The sequence below is a fragment of the Megalobrama amblycephala genome, linkage group LG5, assembly GCF_018812025.1.
Source record: "Megalobrama amblycephala isolate DHTTF-2021 linkage group LG5, ASM1881202v1, whole genome shotgun sequence".
Taxonomy (NCBI): domain Eukaryota; kingdom Metazoa; phylum Chordata; class Actinopteri; order Cypriniformes; family Xenocyprididae; genus Megalobrama; species Megalobrama amblycephala.
This window is the reverse complement of record NC_063048.1, coordinates 37,498,783-37,516,164: the sequence shown is the minus strand read 5'-3', so window position 1 is coordinate 37,516,164 and position 17,382 is coordinate 37,498,783. Positions and strand designations below refer to the sequence as shown.

The 17,382-nt window shown below is 38.8% G+C and overlaps 2 protein-coding genes across 4 annotated transcripts; both read left to right on the top strand.

Annotated features, from left to right (window-relative positions):
• Positions 1-1,908: 1,908 nt before the first annotated feature.
• On the top strand, positions 1,909-4,289 carry LOC125269281 (zona pellucida sperm-binding protein 3-like). 2 transcript variants are annotated; one of them, XM_048192177.1, is made up of 8 exons: positions 1,909-2,507; positions 2,990-3,108; positions 3,182-3,285; positions 3,364-3,541; positions 3,657-3,774; positions 3,844-3,926; positions 4,017-4,108; positions 4,198-4,289. In XM_048192177.1, the coding sequence occupies exons 1-8, from the start codon at positions 1,950-1,952 to the stop codon at positions 4,266-4,268; spliced, it is 1,323 nt and encodes a 440-aa protein (XP_048048134.1). In that variant the 5' UTR covers positions 1,909-1,949; the 3' UTR covers positions 4,269-4,289. The 2 variants fall into 2 exon arrangements, with proteins under 2 accessions (XP_048048134.1, XP_048048133.1); XM_048192176.1 differs by having other exon boundaries at positions 3,657-3,926.
• Positions 4,290-13,266: 8,977 nt separating this feature from the next.
• LOC125269283 (zona pellucida sperm-binding protein 3-like) lies at positions 13,267-15,494 on the top strand. 2 transcript variants are annotated; one of them, XM_048192179.1, is made up of 8 exons: positions 13,267-13,861; positions 14,181-14,299; positions 14,373-14,476; positions 14,560-14,737; positions 14,856-14,973; positions 15,043-15,125; positions 15,213-15,304; positions 15,407-15,494. In XM_048192179.1, the coding sequence occupies exons 1-8, from the start codon at positions 13,310-13,312 to the stop codon at positions 15,475-15,477; spliced, it is 1,317 nt and encodes a 438-aa protein (XP_048048136.1). In that variant the 5' UTR covers positions 13,267-13,309; the 3' UTR covers positions 15,478-15,494. The 2 variants fall into 2 exon arrangements, with proteins under 2 accessions (XP_048048136.1, XP_048048135.1); XM_048192178.1 differs by having other exon boundaries at positions 14,856-15,125.
• The last annotated feature ends 1,888 nt before the right edge of the window (positions 15,495-17,382 follow it).

Sequence of the window (17,382 nt, the reverse complement as noted above, 5' to 3'; positions counted from 1 at the left end):
CATGACAACTTGACATTAGCAAAACATCATAACCTGTCATAAACATGACATAGCAGATTAATTTTCAAACTTTAAAAAACTACTTAGCTTTATGGGTTAACATTACATTACATTATTTTGGTAACACTTCAGTATAGGGAACACATATATAAACGATTAGCTATGACCTTTTTCCTCAATACACTCTTAATTTACTGCTTATTATAGTTAATTGTTAAGTTTAGGTATTGGGTAGGATTAAGAATGTAGAATAAGGTCATGCAGAATAAGGCATTAATATGTGCTTTATAAGTACTAATAAATAGCCAATATTTTAGCCATATGAATGCTAATAGTAATAAGCAACTAGTTAAAAGACCCTAAAATAAAGTGTTACCATTATTTTATAACAGTGTCATCTTTTTTGCGAAACTTGAAATTGTCTATTATCTGACCTTCTGTTGGAGGAAACTTAAAAAAAAAAAAAAAAAAAAAAAAAAACATGAAATGAAAAATAGTCATGACGCTGTTATAAAATTATTTGTCAGAGTATTGTCACTTAATGACATTTTAATGACAAGTTCAATTTGTACCACTGTACTTGAGCTCAAGATACATATTTATGACACTATTATAATGGCCTCATGACAGCCAATGTCAAAACCAACCACATGATAGTTTAATGTAATGTTAACCCATAAAGCTAAATGATGTCAAGTTGTCATGACAAAGACACTGACAGGTTATGATGTATTGGTTTATGTCAAGTTGTCATAACTCGGACATCTCAAACAATGTCATCTTTGCATTAAAAATGACATAATTGAGTGAATGACACTTAATGACAGTTGTCATAAACATTCATAAAACCTCCTTCATATTCATGACATGTGTCGCATGGAAACACGTTTTCATTTTGATATACACGTTTACATTAATATTACACTTTCACTAATGGCGATAAGCGCTGAAGTTACAGGAGAAGTTAAATTATATGAATTCAGATAGTAAATGCGCTTCATTCGATCACTTTTCCTGTGACATGCTGTTTTAATCACAGCGAGGAGCGTTAGGAGCACAATAATTCCTCTTTAAATGAAACTGCAGATGTTATGACAAAATATTTTAGCGAGAACAACGATCATTGATGCACACTTAACTCTGCTTGGTCATTCTCCCGAGATCTCGCGCTGCTGCTGCCACACATCACAGGGGTTGAGGCGCCTGTTTCTTAACTGATGACTGGAATTACAAATATTCTATGTATTATTGAGATTTTGATCTAACAGTTTGGGGGCTCGTCCGGGATATTCCCAAGAAACACGGGACTGGGGGACTGAGAGGTCATCCTTCATCACAGGTAAGTTGTTTATTAATAATTTCCTGTGGTGGTAGGATTGATTGAACTCATCCCATGATATCCTTGGATGCAGCTCTAAGAGTTAGTCCAGGAAGATTTGTCTGGAAGGGTACTGTTTAAACACACAGCTACCTGGCAAATATTTTGGTAATCCCTCCAGTGCGAGGAATCTCAGCTCACAGATCTGTGAAAATGCTGTATTTTGCTGCCAGGCCAGTAGTTGGCAATGTCACTTTGTAAATAAATACTATGTGCCTATAGACTGAACACTTAATATGCATGCACACGTCACCGTTTTCACACATTTGCATTTTTGTAGTTTACAGAGACAATAATTGTATTGTTTTTTAAAAACTTGAAACACATTTTCAAAAGTTTGAATTTTTAGGCCCCCAAAACACTGTTGTCCTGTAAAGGAATTGCCAGAATGCATAAAAAGATTTTAGCTGAAAATGATGTCATGTGGTGGGTCCACAAGATGCATAAACTCTACAGGTCCAGAGGACAATCAAAGGTAATCAATTAAGCTAAAAGGGGAGGAGCCACCTTAATTCAAAGCTGTACAAAATGGCCAAGCCAAACGCTGGTGTGTGTTGTGGCATTTGTGTTAATGTTTGTTAGAATGGAGTTTCTGCAAGGTGTGTTAGTGGTGGTTGTGCTTGTTGCATTTGATCTGCCTGATGCATGGGGAAGTTTGAGGTACAGTCAAAGTCCAAGAAGCATGAGGCCAAAATCAGATCCAGCTTCCAGAAATCCTGCCCTTTCTCCTCTAGAGCTCTGGAACCCTTTGCAAGTGGTTTCTCAGTTTCAGAGTCCTCTGAGTTCTGTCTCCAGAAACCTTGCACAGGATCCTTTTGGCCTTCAAGAGAAGCAGCTGTTGCAAGGTCCAGTGAAACCTTTGGATTGGAGGTATCCTGTTGTTCCTGAGGTGCAGAGAGAGTTGGCGGTGGACTTTCAGTTGAGGCAACCTGTGACTCCCAGCAGTGTAGCTGTTCAATGCAGTGAGAACCGGGTTCTTGTAGAGGTCCAGCAGGACTTGTTCAGCAATGGTCAGTTGATCCAGCCAACTGGTCTGTCTCTAGGTGGATGTCCTGTTGTTGGTCAGGACACTGAGTCTAGGGTGCTCATCTTTGAGTATGAACTACAGGACTGCAACAGCGTGCAGATGGTAAGAACTCTTTAATCTTGATGGGTTGTTTGTGGCAGAGGATAGCCAAAGTCTCTTTCAAGGAAAGTCAGTTCACTTGTTGCAGCGTTTGCAAAGCCAGGGCAGCTGAGAGTCCTATCTGTTTGAATGTGTAAACCCTGGTTTCTCAGACTGCATGCCTCTTTAAAACTCCTCAAAAGACAATGACATGAACTATCCCATAAATGGTGTGAATGCTGCTTAAACAAGAATAACCTGTGCTCTAGTGTTAAAGCTAGTTTTTAACCTGGAACAGCACATGTTTAATCCTAAGTTTGAGACCTGCACTTTTCTATGGCAACACCGTTTATATATATATATATATATATATATTTTTTTTTTTTTTTTTTTTTTTTTTTTAAACCAATTGGCTCGTTTAGGAGTTATTGCACAATGCACTTTCTCCCAAAGATTAGTGCACCGTCTTTGCGATGTGGTTATCTGTGAAGGTCAATCTCTTACAGATGAATGAGGATGAGCTTGTCTACACCTTCTCGCTTACCTACACCCCTGAGGCACTTGCTGGTACTCCAATTACCCGGGCTGATGGTGCAGTTGTTGGCATTCAATGCCATTATCAAAGGTAAGTGGTCTTTGACTTTCTGTATGCTTGTGCAGCTTTGAGACCATCTAATGGGTACTCTCATGAACCGTAGGCTTCACAATGTAAGCAGTAATGCCTTGAGGCCAACATGGATCCCTTATGCCTCAACGGAGGTTGGTGAAGAAGTCTTGCTGTTCTCCCTGAAGCTCATGATGGGTTAGTACAGGTTTATATCTTTAACCTTATGATTGTGGCTGTGCCTAAAATGTTTTTGTCTTTTTTGTTTTTTTGTAGATGATTGGTCCTATCAGAGGCCTTCAAACTCTTACTTTCTGGGTGGCGTTATTAATGTTGAGGCGTCTGTGAAGGTGTACAATCATGTGCCTCTGCGTGTGTTTGTGGACCGCTGTGTGGCCACTCAAGGACCAGATGTGAACTCTCTTCCAAGATATTCCTTCATTGAGAATCATGGGTAAGGTCAAGGGTCTTGGTTTTTATAGGACTCTTTTGTAACTGTCAGAGTCATGGGTTAGGTCAAGTTGCTTGATACAGTTGATATTCATGAGTTCTTTGTAACCACTTCTCAGGTGTTTTGTGGATGCCAAGGCTACAGCTTCCAGCTCCCGCTTCATGCCTCGGTCCCAGGAGGACAAGATCCAGTTCCAGCTGGAGGCGTTCATGTTCCAGGAGAGCTCCAGTCCTTATGTATGTACTAAGAATATCATGAGTGAGTTTAACTACCAATCTGTGTATGTGACTTGTCATCCCTTGCAGATCTATATAACATGTATTCTGAAGGCAACTATTGCTTCTGTACCAAGTGATGCTCAGCGCAAATCCTGTTCCTTCGCTAATGGGTACATTTCACCCTCTTAACTTTTGACTTTAGGTCTTTGACTTCGAAGATGACTTTGCTCATGTTGAAGCTGGCATGTCTATTGTTACAGGTGGTTTGCTGCTGATGGAAACCACCAAGTTTGTGGTTGCTGTGACTCAACATGTGGTCCTGATGGTGGATTTGCTGCTTCTCCCTTTGGAGGTTGGTAGATCTCCCTTTCTAAGTTTGCTTTTAGTGTTTTTCAAGTGCTCAATCAATTTTATTTATTTATTTTTTTCCTCCCTCTCTAGGCCTTCAGTGGGAAGGCAAGGCTTCGCTTGGTCCTGTAATGGTTCAAGAGCGAAAGACTGTTTCTCAATAAAACTCAAAATCAATCCTTGCATTTATCTGACTTGTCATTTTGCTTCATGTCTGGTTGAACTGTTGACTCAAACAGTGCCTCATTCTGCCAGTGTAGTAAAACTAGTCCTACTGTACCTTTGCCAGTCCCATACTGAAAAGAACTATAATAATATAGGTAGGTGAATGCTCATCCACTACAGGGCTCCGGTAAGAAGCATGACAGGAGACATTGAACAGTTCAACTCTTTATATTTGTTTGCATATTTGGCATCATTCAGTTGTGCAAGGTATTAAATGTGGTCTTTCTGAAATGAACAAAATAAAAATATACATCAGTGTATGTCCAATAACATTAAGTTACATAAACAGTAACACACTACTGACAAGTTATGCATGTACCAATGTCACAGAGGGGATTAACAGCAGTGAACATATGCACGTGAATCACTGTGTATATAGCTCTCATATTATAACCTAGTGCACAATGTAAAATTTGGTTGCACAAAGTGAATATTTAAACACAACATAAACATGTATCACTTATTTGTATAATAAACTTGCATTCAATCACGCACATTAACACCTGAAGAAATGGCAGAGCAAATGGCTGGCAAAAGTGAAAGTAAAAACGCAATAGCAGAATAGCAGAAACTAGCACCACCCAGTGGAAATACACTATAAGATGCTTCATGACAAAAGTCCTTCCCGTATACTCTTACAGGGAATTTAGAACACATACAGCATGCAACTGTAGCATTACAGGAGCCTAAACTTTTCTATAGGCAACTTTGAGTATTTTGAGACTGCTGTTGTGAGTTCAAGGTTAATTATGCTTTTGAAGCCATCAGGTTGTTACTATTTAACAGAATTCCTGGTAAATGTTACTTGGCAAGCAATTGAGGTTACTTTAAGTGCCATAGTTACTTTGTAATAAGTACTGAGTACTATTAACTACATCTACGTATTATAGTTACACTTAGGGTTGGGTTGGGGGTTAATTGTAATTTTACTGTTACTACATGTACTTTAATAGTATCATGTAACTACAGCACTGTAAATTAAAGTCTTACTGCAATTGATTCCAAAGAGCTCTGGAGGCATGCCTTGTCCCATAAAGCACTGTAGGTGATGGCGTCAGTCTTCCTATCATGTCTATGCTCACAAAGTGTATGCATTGTTATCTTTATATACAAATGTGTAATTTCCAAGCTTAAGCCCTAGTGTTTAAATAAAAAATTTCTCTGATCTGTATTCATAAACCTTTAAGTATCTCTAGACTATCACTTGTTTGAGCTTAGGTGCTTTTTTTTTTTTTTTAAAGAAGTTTCTATCGTAGACAAGCTGTCAGTTTCTTGGTTGTAAAATTGTGACTGAATGTAGCTTAAACTAAAGCTGCTTTTTTTTTTTTTTTTTTTTTTTTTTTTTTTTCTCCCTTTTAGTAAGTTCTTATGTTAATGCAGTGCTTTTCAGTTCTGGGGCCTCATTTATAAAACTTTGGGTAACACTTTACTTGAAGGGGTGTGCATAAGACTGACATGACACCTTCATAATCTTGACATGGTTTTATGCATGTTTATGACAACTGTCATTAAATGTCATTCGCTCAATTGTCATTTTTAATGCAAAGATGACATTGTTTGAGATGTCTTTGTTACGACAACTTGACATAAACCAACACATCATAACCTGTCAGTGTCTTTGTCATGACAACTTGACATTAGCAAAACATCATAACCTGTCATAAACATGACATAGCAGATTAATTTTCAAACTTTAAAAAACTACTTAGCTTTATGGGTTAACATTACATTACATTATTTTGGTAACACTTCAGTATAGGGAACACATATATAAACGATTAGCTATGACCTTTTTCCTCAATACACTCTTAATTTACTGCTTATTATAGTTAATTGTTAAGTTTAGGTATTGGGTAGGATTAAGAATGTAGAATAAGGTCATGCAGAATAAGGCATTAATATGTGCTTTATAAGTACTAATAAATAGCCAATATTTTAGCCATATGAATGCTAATAGTAATAAGCAACTAGTTAAAAGACCCTAAAATAAAGTGTTACCATTATTTTATAACAGTGTCATCTTTTTTGCGAAACTTGAAATTGTCTATTATCTGACCTTCTGTTGGAGGAAACTAAATGTCATTCGCTCAATTGTCATTTTTAATGCAAAGATGACATTGTTTGAGATGTCTTTGTTACGACAACTTGACATAAACCAACACATCATAACCTGTCAGTGTCTTTGTCATGACAACTTGACATTAGCAAAACATCATAACCTGTCATAAACATGACATAGCAGATTAATTTTCAAACTTTAAAAAACTACTTAGCTTTATGGGTTAACATTACATTACATTATTTTGGTAACATTTCAGTATAGGGAACACATATATAAATGATTAGCTATGACCTTTTTCCTCAATACACTCTTAATTTACTGCTTATTGTAGTTAATTGTTAGGTTTAGGTATTGGGTAGGATTAAGAATGTAGAATAAGGTCATGCAGAATAAGGCATTAATATGTGCTTTATAAGTACTAATAAATAGCCAATATTTTAGCCATATGAATGCTAATAGTAATAAGCAACTAGTTAAAAGACCCTAAAATAAAGTGTTACCATTATTTTATAACAGTGTCATCTTTTTTGCGAAACTTGAAATTGTCTATTATCTGATCTTCTGTTGGAGGAAACTTAAAAAAAAAAAAAAAAAAAAAAAAACATGAAATGAAAAATAGTCATGACGCTGTTATAAAATTATTTGTCAGAGTATTGTCACTTAATGACATTTTAATGACAAGTTCAATTTGTACCACTGTACTTGAGCTCAAGATACATATTTATGACACTATTATAATGGCCTCATGACAGCCAATGTCAAAACCAACCACATGATAGTTTAATGTAATGTTAACCCATAAAGCTAAATGATGTCAAGTTGTCATGACAAAGACACTGACAGGTTATGATGTATTGGTTTATGTCAAGTTGTCATAACTCGGACATCTCAAACAATGTCATCTTTGCATTAAAAATGACATAATTGAGTGAATGACACTTAATGACAGTTGTCATAAACATTCATAAAACCTCCTTCATATTCATGACATGTGTCGCATGGAAACACGTTTTCATTTTGATATACACGTTTACATTAATATTACACTTTCACTAATGGCGATAAGCGCTGAAGTTACAGGAGAAGTTAAATTATATGAATTCAGATAGTAAATGCGCTTCATTCGATCACTTTTCCTGTGACATGCTGTTTTAATCACAGCGAGGAGCGTTAGGAGCACAATAATTCCTCTTTAAATGAAACTGCAGATGTTATGACAAAATATTTTAGCGAGAACAACGATCATTGATGCACACTTAACTCTGCTTGGTCATTCTCCCGAGATCTCGCGCTGCTGCTGCCACACATCACAGGGGTTGAGGCGCCTGTTTCTTAACTGATGACTGGAATTACAAATATTCTATGTATTATTGAGATTTTGATCTAACAGTTTGGGGGCTCGTCCGGGATATTCCCAAGAAACACGGGACTGGGGGACTGAGAGGTCATCCTTCATCACAGGTAAGTTGTTTATTAATAATTTCCTGTGGTGGTAGGATTGATTGAACTCATCCCATGATATCCTTGGATGCAGCTCTAAGAGTTAGTCCAGGAAGATTTGTCTGGAAGGGTACTGTTTAAACACACAGCTACCTGGCAAATATTTTGGTAATCCCTCCAGTGCGAGGAAGATCCGTGCAGATCCGCTCTGCCGGATATCCGTTTAGATCCGCTCTGAAGGAAAATAAAGTGTTGATGGGAATATTCCGGTTGACAAATTAATAAAATTGGCTGAATAATTATAATTAAAGAATTATAAAAAGACCCCTTTGGTGTGGTGTGGCAAATTAAAAATCAAATTAGGTGAAGGATGGGTCAAAAGATATCAAGACCAATTCAAGATGAGACACCCCGAAATTGGATGTTTAGAAATAATTGTGGATATTGGACTGAACCCTATTTATCAAATTTAAGTGGGTGGGCTCAAGGAAAAATACAATTGGATCCTTTCCCCAAAGAAGGCTCTTTTAAGCCAGGGGATATGGAAAGTGCAAATTCGATGTTTAATGGGGGCTGGGGAGACCCAGAGTGGAATGATAAGTACATGAAAAAATCATACAGTAAATGGAAAGAAATGAAAACATATTGGGATAAAGGTCCAGAGAGGCCAAAATTTAAAAAAGGAAAAAAGGGGTATCCATATCAGCCCTATGCCTCAACATCCCCTTCAAATATTTGTCAATATAAGGCGCCTACAGTAGAGGAATTGAAAAAACCTCTCATTCCATCAAAATTATATCCCACCCTGCCAGAATGTAGAGAGACACAGCAGTGTGTGGCAGGGGGGGGCGCAGCTCCCAGTAAACGGGCAGACTGCGAGAAAGCAAAATGTGAACAAAAATCAAAGCCTGCTTTAATGTTTGTGAGACAGGGAAATCAAATTTCCATATGTCCTGCTAAGGCAAGTGACATTGAAAGTATATGTAACAATCTGCCTTCTCCCTCTCATCCAGTGAAATTTGTGCAGATTCTGAAATGTCATACCCGTTATGCACAACTGACGGGTCCAGATTTTAAAGTAATACTCCTCAGAACTTTGGGGGATGATGTGACAGAGACAGAGATAATTGATGTGTGTCGTTCTCTGAAAACAGAAAATGATAAAATGACTGGAAAAGGGAAAGTAAGGCGAGAGAAATGTCATTATTGTGGCAAACCTGGTCATTGGGCAAAAGAGTGCAGGAAACGAAATGATGGGGAAAGACGCAGACAGGGAGACGCAGACAGGGAGAAACAGACAAAAAGGAGAATTAAAAACTCCAACCAAGAGTAACAAATACCAAACAGAATGGAATGGACTCCCCAATAGGGATGCCTAAGGAGTGAAGGAACCCCAAGTACTTCTGCTCACTCTAAAATATAAAAATAACAAAACTGATTTGCCAAATTTGGAATTGAATGTAGATGGTAAAAAATATTGCCTGTGGTCACAAGTGATAGTCAACATTTTATGAAAATGATTTTGATAATGATTTTTCTTTTTCTTCCCTTCTGTGCTGATGGTGCCCACTGAGCCACACCCTCATCCTACTGTGTGAAGCTGAGAGTGAGGGAGAAGAGATAGCGTCACTGAAATGAGTAAATCCAAAACTGTGAAACTGTGGGCTAAGCACAAGCTTTCTTCAATGATAAACCGTACACTGCGTTACTGAAAACAAAAACACCGGTCTATGTAAAACAATACCCTCTTTCTCCAGAAGGGCATTGAACCTGTGACTGAAAATTTGTTAAAACATGGCATTATTATTAAGACGCACTCACCATATAACACACCTTTTAATCCTATTCTCAAAGCAGATGGACAAAGTTGGCGACTGACACAAGATTTGAGAAAGATCAAAGATCTGATCTTTCACCAGTGGTACTGGATGTGGTAACTATAATAAATTCAATATCCTACACATAAATTCTATACTGTCCTTTATATATGTTCTGATTTTTTTTTCAGCATACTGATATCTGAAGAGGTGCAGCCATTATTTTCATTTATGTACAAACAACAACAATTTACATGGACACGTCTTCCTCAGGGCTACGTTGACTCGCCTGCTGTGTTCTCTGCAATCGTGCACAAAACCCTCAGCAACATCAAGCTCCCACCAACTACGCTCATCTCAGCCACAACGACAGCAGAGAACTGAACAGGCCTCCATCATTGTCTGCTTCAAGAAAGAAAGTGCAGTGGGTGAGACCACAAGTCTCTTATCTGGGACACATTATCTCAGAAGGCCATTGACACCAAGCCTCACCACAACAAGTCATCAAGTGGACTGTTGAAATGAACTACAAAAAAGACTTCCACCTTTACGTGCACGAGAGCGGGGCATTGCAGCGGGGATACTGGCCCAGGAACACGGTACAAGTTATCGCCCTTTGGCGTATTTTTCCAAAACATTAGACAACATTACACAAGGTCTGCCTTCGAGCAGTGGCTGCTGCTGCCCTGATGGTATGAGATGCTGAAAAAACAGTACACATCCACTGACGTTACACACCTCACATTAGGTAAATGCAATTTTACATAATCTTAATACACATGACGGCACAGTGCAACTACAAATTCAACGAATAAGCCAACATCTGTGCCACACACTGCTGTCATTGCTTTGAGAGAGTTGCTTAGTACTGCTGACCAAACCACTGACAGCACTGATGAGGTACCTGATTGTTTGAAATCAATTGAAACTGAAACTGCTTGTAGGACCGATCTGTTAGATACGGCCCTAGAAGAGGGGGATAGTCTATATGTTGATGGTTCATGTTCTAAACCATCAGATGGTTTATAGTTATGCAGAAAAACATTACCATACACATCAGCACAGGCAGTGGAACTTGTTAATAAAATTGTCAAAATTTATACTAATTCTAAGTAGACATTCTGATTTGATAGTAGATTTAATTAATGTAGTGCAGCTGACGAGCAAAGTGGCCATAGTCAAGGTGAGGGGACATGCAGCAGGGGATTAAGAGCAAGTAAGTAATCAATTGGCCAAAGTCGACACTTGTGTTGCTTATACGTCACTATCATGGTCTCTCGCACACAAGTGCTGCTAAGACAGCTCAGGCAATTAATGCTTTATCTGTGCAAAAACTAACATCCATTGACAGATTCACAAAGTGGCCAGAAGCTTTCCTATGTGCGAGGGAGAATGCAAAAAATGCAAAGAAATTATACCCAGATTTGGGATACCAAGTGTCATTTAAAATGATTATGGAACACCTTTTACATCCAAAGTAACACAATTATTGGCTAAAAATTTAACTATTGATTGATTTAACAGAACGATCAAAGATATATTAACTAAAGCGTGTTTAGAGACGGAAAAAATTGGATGACTGTATTGCAAGCTGTTTTAGCTGAAATACGAATGACACCATCCTCCACTACTAAAATGTTTCCTTTTGAAATTCTGATGGGTAGGCCTTTCCCGACACCATTGGTCAAAGGCCGCGCTGGCGTTTTTCTTCTTTAGGTGAAATGGAGGATCCTGGACGACTATGTCACGGAGCTGGTCGAATAATTTAATTCTATTAATGGTGATGTTTCACTAACTCTTCCTCTCCCCTCAGAGAAACCAACACACAAGTTTGTGCAGGTGCTGATAAGGAGTCTGAAACCAGTCAAGATCAGAGAGCCAAAATATCTGGGGCCGGCCATGGTGATTGCAGTGACAAGGATGGGAGTGCTGACTGACCTGCAGCCGCAATTGATGCACGCGAGTAGACTGAAGGCTGCCCCGTGCCAAGGGGGACGTTCAGATTAATTAGGAGAGTAAACATATGGCCGGAAAGGAGCTGAACACGCAGCGTTACGTCCATATGCGATCTGACTAGTTAATCTAGTCAATTAATCTAGGACCAACATAACAACGTCAAGGACCATGGAAGGAGAGAGCAGTTCAGCAGTGTTGGAGAAAACTTTGACTGCAGAATGGGACTTGTAACAATAACTTTGAACTCGGCTATGCCTGCTGCCATGACATGGACACATGGACGACACCAAGGACTCTTTGATTTGTCATGCCATACACAGCGTCTGGTCCGTTGTCCCTCTAACTTACAACGCTGCCAAGACAATCAACATGAACTATGTAAAAAGGACAATGGTTCTCTAACTGGGCGACATACTTTAATTTGTTGTTTCCTGTTCTACTGTTTACTGTTTACTGATGATTTTACTGCTTTTATGTTTGGCTCCATGCATATTACAATCCATACAGGGAATGATTAAGACAAGTCTTGGAATAATCCATAGATCACAGTATTAGATTATGATTATGTGTTTAGATTTTGCTTGCTATTATTTGAAAAACAGATTGATCAATTTTCTTTAAAGGGAAGCACTAAATCATAAATGATTTAAAGTGGCCATTGTTAAATATTTTTTTATTTCTTGGGCTTCACTTTCTGACTTTCTCTGTGTCTTGGGATTTTTCCATTGTGCAGCTCATGTGCCTACCTAGACAAAACAACAAGTAGTAGTCCTTGGACACACTGACACTCTCACACGTAACCAGAAGTTGAAGACACACACACATTTACGCACATACATTTCTTATTTGTTATTATATTTTGTGAAATGCCATACATGGTAAGGTTTACACGGTAAGTCGTATGATTGGATGCTCAAGCCATCCTGGAGATTGTTGTTTGACCTATGTCTATAAATATGACCCTTCTTCCTGAATAAATCTGAGAATGCTTTGTACCACACTTGATCTGTGTCTGCTTGGTCATTCTCCCGAGATCTTGCGCTGCTGCTGCCACACATCACAGGGGTTGAGGCGCCTGTTTCTTAACTGATGACTGGAATTACAAATATTCTACCTATTATTGAGATTTTGATCTAACAAGAACAAAGCGTCAAAGGATCAAGTTATGTTTAGCACAGGCTTTGTTTTATTAATAAATTGAAAAACCCCATTATAAAACCCCATATGAAAACCAGTGGTGAATTAGTCTTACAGATTCTGATGTCATACATGCACCACTTTATAGACTAAACGTGTAATACGCATTCGCATGACATCACCACTTTCACTAATTCATGTTTTTATAGTTTACACACAGACAATAATTGTATCGTTTTCAAAGACTTGCACTTTGAAACCCATTTTTAAAAGTTTGCATTTTTAGGCCCCCAAAATGCTGCTGTTCTGTAAATAATTGGCCAAAATGCATAAAAAGTTTTCAGTTTTTAGTTGAAAATGGTGTCATGTAAATGCCCCCTCAATGTGTCAGATAAAAGAGACAAATGCAAAATGTGCAGAGGGGTGGGTCTCCAAGATGCTTAAACTCTACAGGTCCAGAAGAGAATTAAAGGTAATCAATTAAGCTAAAAGGGGAGGAGCCACCTTAATTCAAAGCTGTACAAAATGGCCAAGCAAAGCACTGGTGTGTGTTGTGGCATTTGTGTTAATGTTTGTTAGAATGGAGTTTCTGCAAGGTGTGTTAGTGGTGGTTGTGCTTGTTGCATTTGATCTGCCTGATGCATGGGGAAGTTTGAGGTACAGTCAAAGTCCAAGAAGCATGAGGCCAAAATCAGATCCAGCTTCCAGAAGTCCTGGCCTTTCTCCTCTAGGGCTTTGGAACCCTTTGCAAGTGGCTTCTCAGAGTCCTCTGAGTCCTGTCTCAAGAAACCTTGCACAGGATCCTTTTGGTCTTCAGGAGAAGCAGCTGTTGCAGGGTCCAGTGAAGCCTTTGGATTGGAGGTATCCCATTGTTCCTGAGGTGCAGAGGGAGTTGGCAGTGGACTTCCAGTTGAGGCAACCTGTGACTCCCAGCAGTGTAGCTGTTCAATGCAGTGAGAACCGGGTTCTTGTAGAGGTCCAGCAGGACTTGTTCAGCAATGGTCAGTTGATCCAGCCAACTGGTCTGTCTCTAGGTGGATGTCCTGTTGTTGGTCAGGACACTGAGTCTAGGGTGCTCGTCTTTGAGTATGAACTACAGGACTGCAACAGTGTGCTGATGGTAAGAACTCTCTAATCTTAATGGGTTGATTGTATGAACTATCCCATAAATGGTATGAATGCTGCTTAAAGAAGAATAACCTGTGCTCTAGTGTTAAGGTGTTTTTTTTTTTATTTTATTTTTTTTTTTATATAAACCTGGAATAGCACATGTTTAATCCTAAGTTTGAGACTTGTACTTTTCTATGGCAACACTGTTTTATTTTTTTTTTTAACTGATTGTCTCATTTAGGAGTTATTCCACCATATTGCACAATGCACTTTCTCCCAAAGATTAGTGCACCGTCTTTGACCTTCACGGTAACCACAATCTCTTCCAGGTGAATGAGGATGAGCTTGTCTACACCTTCTCGCTTACCTACACCCCTGAGGCACTTGCTGGTACTCCAATTACCCGGGCCGATGGTGCAGTTGTTGGCATTCAATGCCATTATCAAAGGTAAGTGGTCTTTGACTTTCTGCATGCTTGTGCAGCTTTGAGACCATCTAATGGGTACTTTCATGAACCGTAGGCTTCACAATGTAAGCAGTAATGGCATGAGGCCAACATGGATCCCTTATGCCTCAACGGAGGTTGGTGAAGAAGTCTTGCTGTTCTCCCTGAAGCTCATGATTGGTTAGTACAGGTTTACATCTTTAACCTTATAATTGTGGCTGTGCCAAAAAAAAAAAAAAAAAAAAAAACCTTTTTTTTTGTAGATGATTGGTCCTATCAGAGGCCTTCAAACTCTTACTTTCTGGGTGGCGTTATTAATGTTGAGGCGTCTGTGAAGGTGTACAATCATGTGCCTCTGCGTGTGTTTGTGGACAGCTGTGTGGCCACTCAAGGACCAGATGTGAACTCTCTTCCAAGATATTCCTTCATTGAGAATCATGGGTAAGGTCATGGCACTTGGTTTTTATAGGACTCTTTTGTAACTGTCAGAGTCGTGGGTTAGGTCAAGTTGCTTGATGCTACAGTTTATTTTCATGAGTTCTTTGTAACCACTTCTCAGGTGTTTTGTGGATGCCAAGGCTACAGCTTCCAGCTCCCGCTTCATGCCTCGGTCCCAGGAGGACAAGATCCAGTTCCAGCTGGAGGCTTTTATGTTCCAGGAGAGCTCCAGTCCTTATGTATGTACTAGGAATATCATGAGTGAGTTTAACTACCAGTCTGTGTATGTGACTTGTCATCCCTTGCAGATCTATATAACATGTATTCTGAAGGCAACTATTGCTTCTGTACCAAGTGATGCTCAGCGCAAATCCTGTTCCTTCGCTAATGGGTACATTTCACCCTCTTAACTTTTGACTTTAGGTCTTTGACTTCAAAGATGACTTTGCTCATGTTGAAGCTGGCATGTCTGTTACAGGTGGTTTGCTGCTGATGGAAACGACCAAGTTTGTGGTTGCTGTGACTCAACATGTGGTCCTGATGGTGGATTTGCTGCTTCTCCCTTTGGAGGTTGGTAGAGCTCCCTTTCTAAGGCTGCTTTTAATGTTTTCAAGTGCTCAATCCCTTTTTTTTTTTTTTTTTTTTTTTTTTTTTTTTTTTTTCCCCCTCTAGGCCTTCAGTGGGAAGGCAAGGCTTCGCTTGGTCCTGTAGTGGTTCAAGAGCGAAAGACTGTTTCTCAATAAAGTCATCAATCCTTGCATTTATCGGACTTGTCATTTTGCTAGTGCCATAGTTGCATCATAGTACTCAGTACTTATTAACCACATCTACGTATTAGTTACAGTTAGGGTTAGGTTGGGGGTTAATTGTAATTTACTGTTACTACATATACTTACTATAGTATCATGTAACTACAGCACTGTAAATTAAAGTCTTACTGCAAATGATTCCAAAGAGCTCTGGAGGCATGCCTTGTCCCATAAAGCACTGTAGGTGGAGTCAGTCTTCCTATCATGCCTATGCTCAAAGTATATGCATATCTCTACACATTTGTATACAATTTCCAAGCTTGAGCCCTAATGCTTAAATTAAAATTTTATTTGATCTGTATTCATAAACCTTTCTCTAGACTATTTGTTTGAGCTTGGGTGCTTTTTAAGTTTCTATCATAGACAAGCTGTCAGTTTCTTGGTTGTAAAATTGTGACTGAATGTAGCTTAAACTAAAGCTGCTTCTGTTAATGCAGTGCTTTTCAGTCCTGGGGCCTCATTTATAAAACTTTGCGTCTGCACAAAACAGGCCCTGAAAATGCGTATGCTAGCTGTGATTTTATAAAAACAAACTTGACAGGAAAATTTGCGCACCTCCACACAAACTCTGAGCCGTGTGTACAAACATTTTGGAGACAGGTTTGGCAACACCGATGGTAAGCTGAGGGACTGACGGCAGAAGGAAATCCACTTTAAATCCACATTGAGTCAATCATAAATGCAGTGCATGTTCACAATAACAGTTTAAATAAGACTTGCATGGAATTAAACTCGCATGGAAACTCACGTTTTCATTTTGATATACACGTTTACATTAATACTATACTTTCACTAATGGCGATAAGCGCTGAAGTTAAATTATATGAATTCAGATAGTAGATGTGCTTCATTCGATCACTTTTCCTGTGACACACTGTTTTAATCACAGTGAGGAGCGTTAGGAGCACAATAATTCCTCTTTAAACTAAACTGCAGATGTTATGACAAAATAGCGAGAACAACGATCAGTGATGCACACTTAAAGGGGTACTTCACCCCTGGAAAGATGAATGTGTATTTAAAATTGGTCATTTATGTAGTAGAAATGTGAAATTATTTTTGAATTTGGAGCTTTCTAGACTGAGAAAAGGCAGAAAATGTATTTTTGACTAATGTGGATGAAAGACAACTCCCAGAATGCACTTGTTTTGCTGCCCTTGCGAGGCCACGCCCAAACCACGCCTATCAGTTACAGGCAGCATTACCAGGAAAATTCAAACAACTAGGCTTGCTTTGTTACATATTAATTCTATAAATCGTGAGTTAGTTCATACATTTACAGCGAAATGGTGCTAAATTGCTTTGTACCTGGATGTACACCCAAAACCAGGAAAGGACAAGTAAGTTTCCATCATTTTCCGATTAAGTTAAAGATTTGGAGCGATGTAAACAGTGGCTGCGGGCCATCAAACACCCGAAGTTTGGAGATGACACCGTTATAGAAAACCTAAAAAAACGCAGAATATGTAGTTTCTATCTCAAGCACGAGGACTACGAACCAAATATCCTTGCAATGAAGAGAACCATTCTGAAGGACATTGCGATACCATCGATATTCACTTTCCCAGAGGACGAACAGCCTGGGCCATCTGGTACTAAGCGTATTCGCCTAGAGGTAAGACTCACTGATACTAGACTGATAACACAGTAGCCTATATGTAGTGTTGTAGGTAGCAGTAAAACTGCAAACTTAGCAAAGTAACGTTAGATAGACAATTACATATAAGTTGCATATAAGTTGACTGGTATCAAAGTAAAGCCACTGTTCTGTAAAACTGAGTTAGTCTATTTATCTATTTATGCTAACGTTACCACAAAAGCCTGTTGCTGTATTGGTTG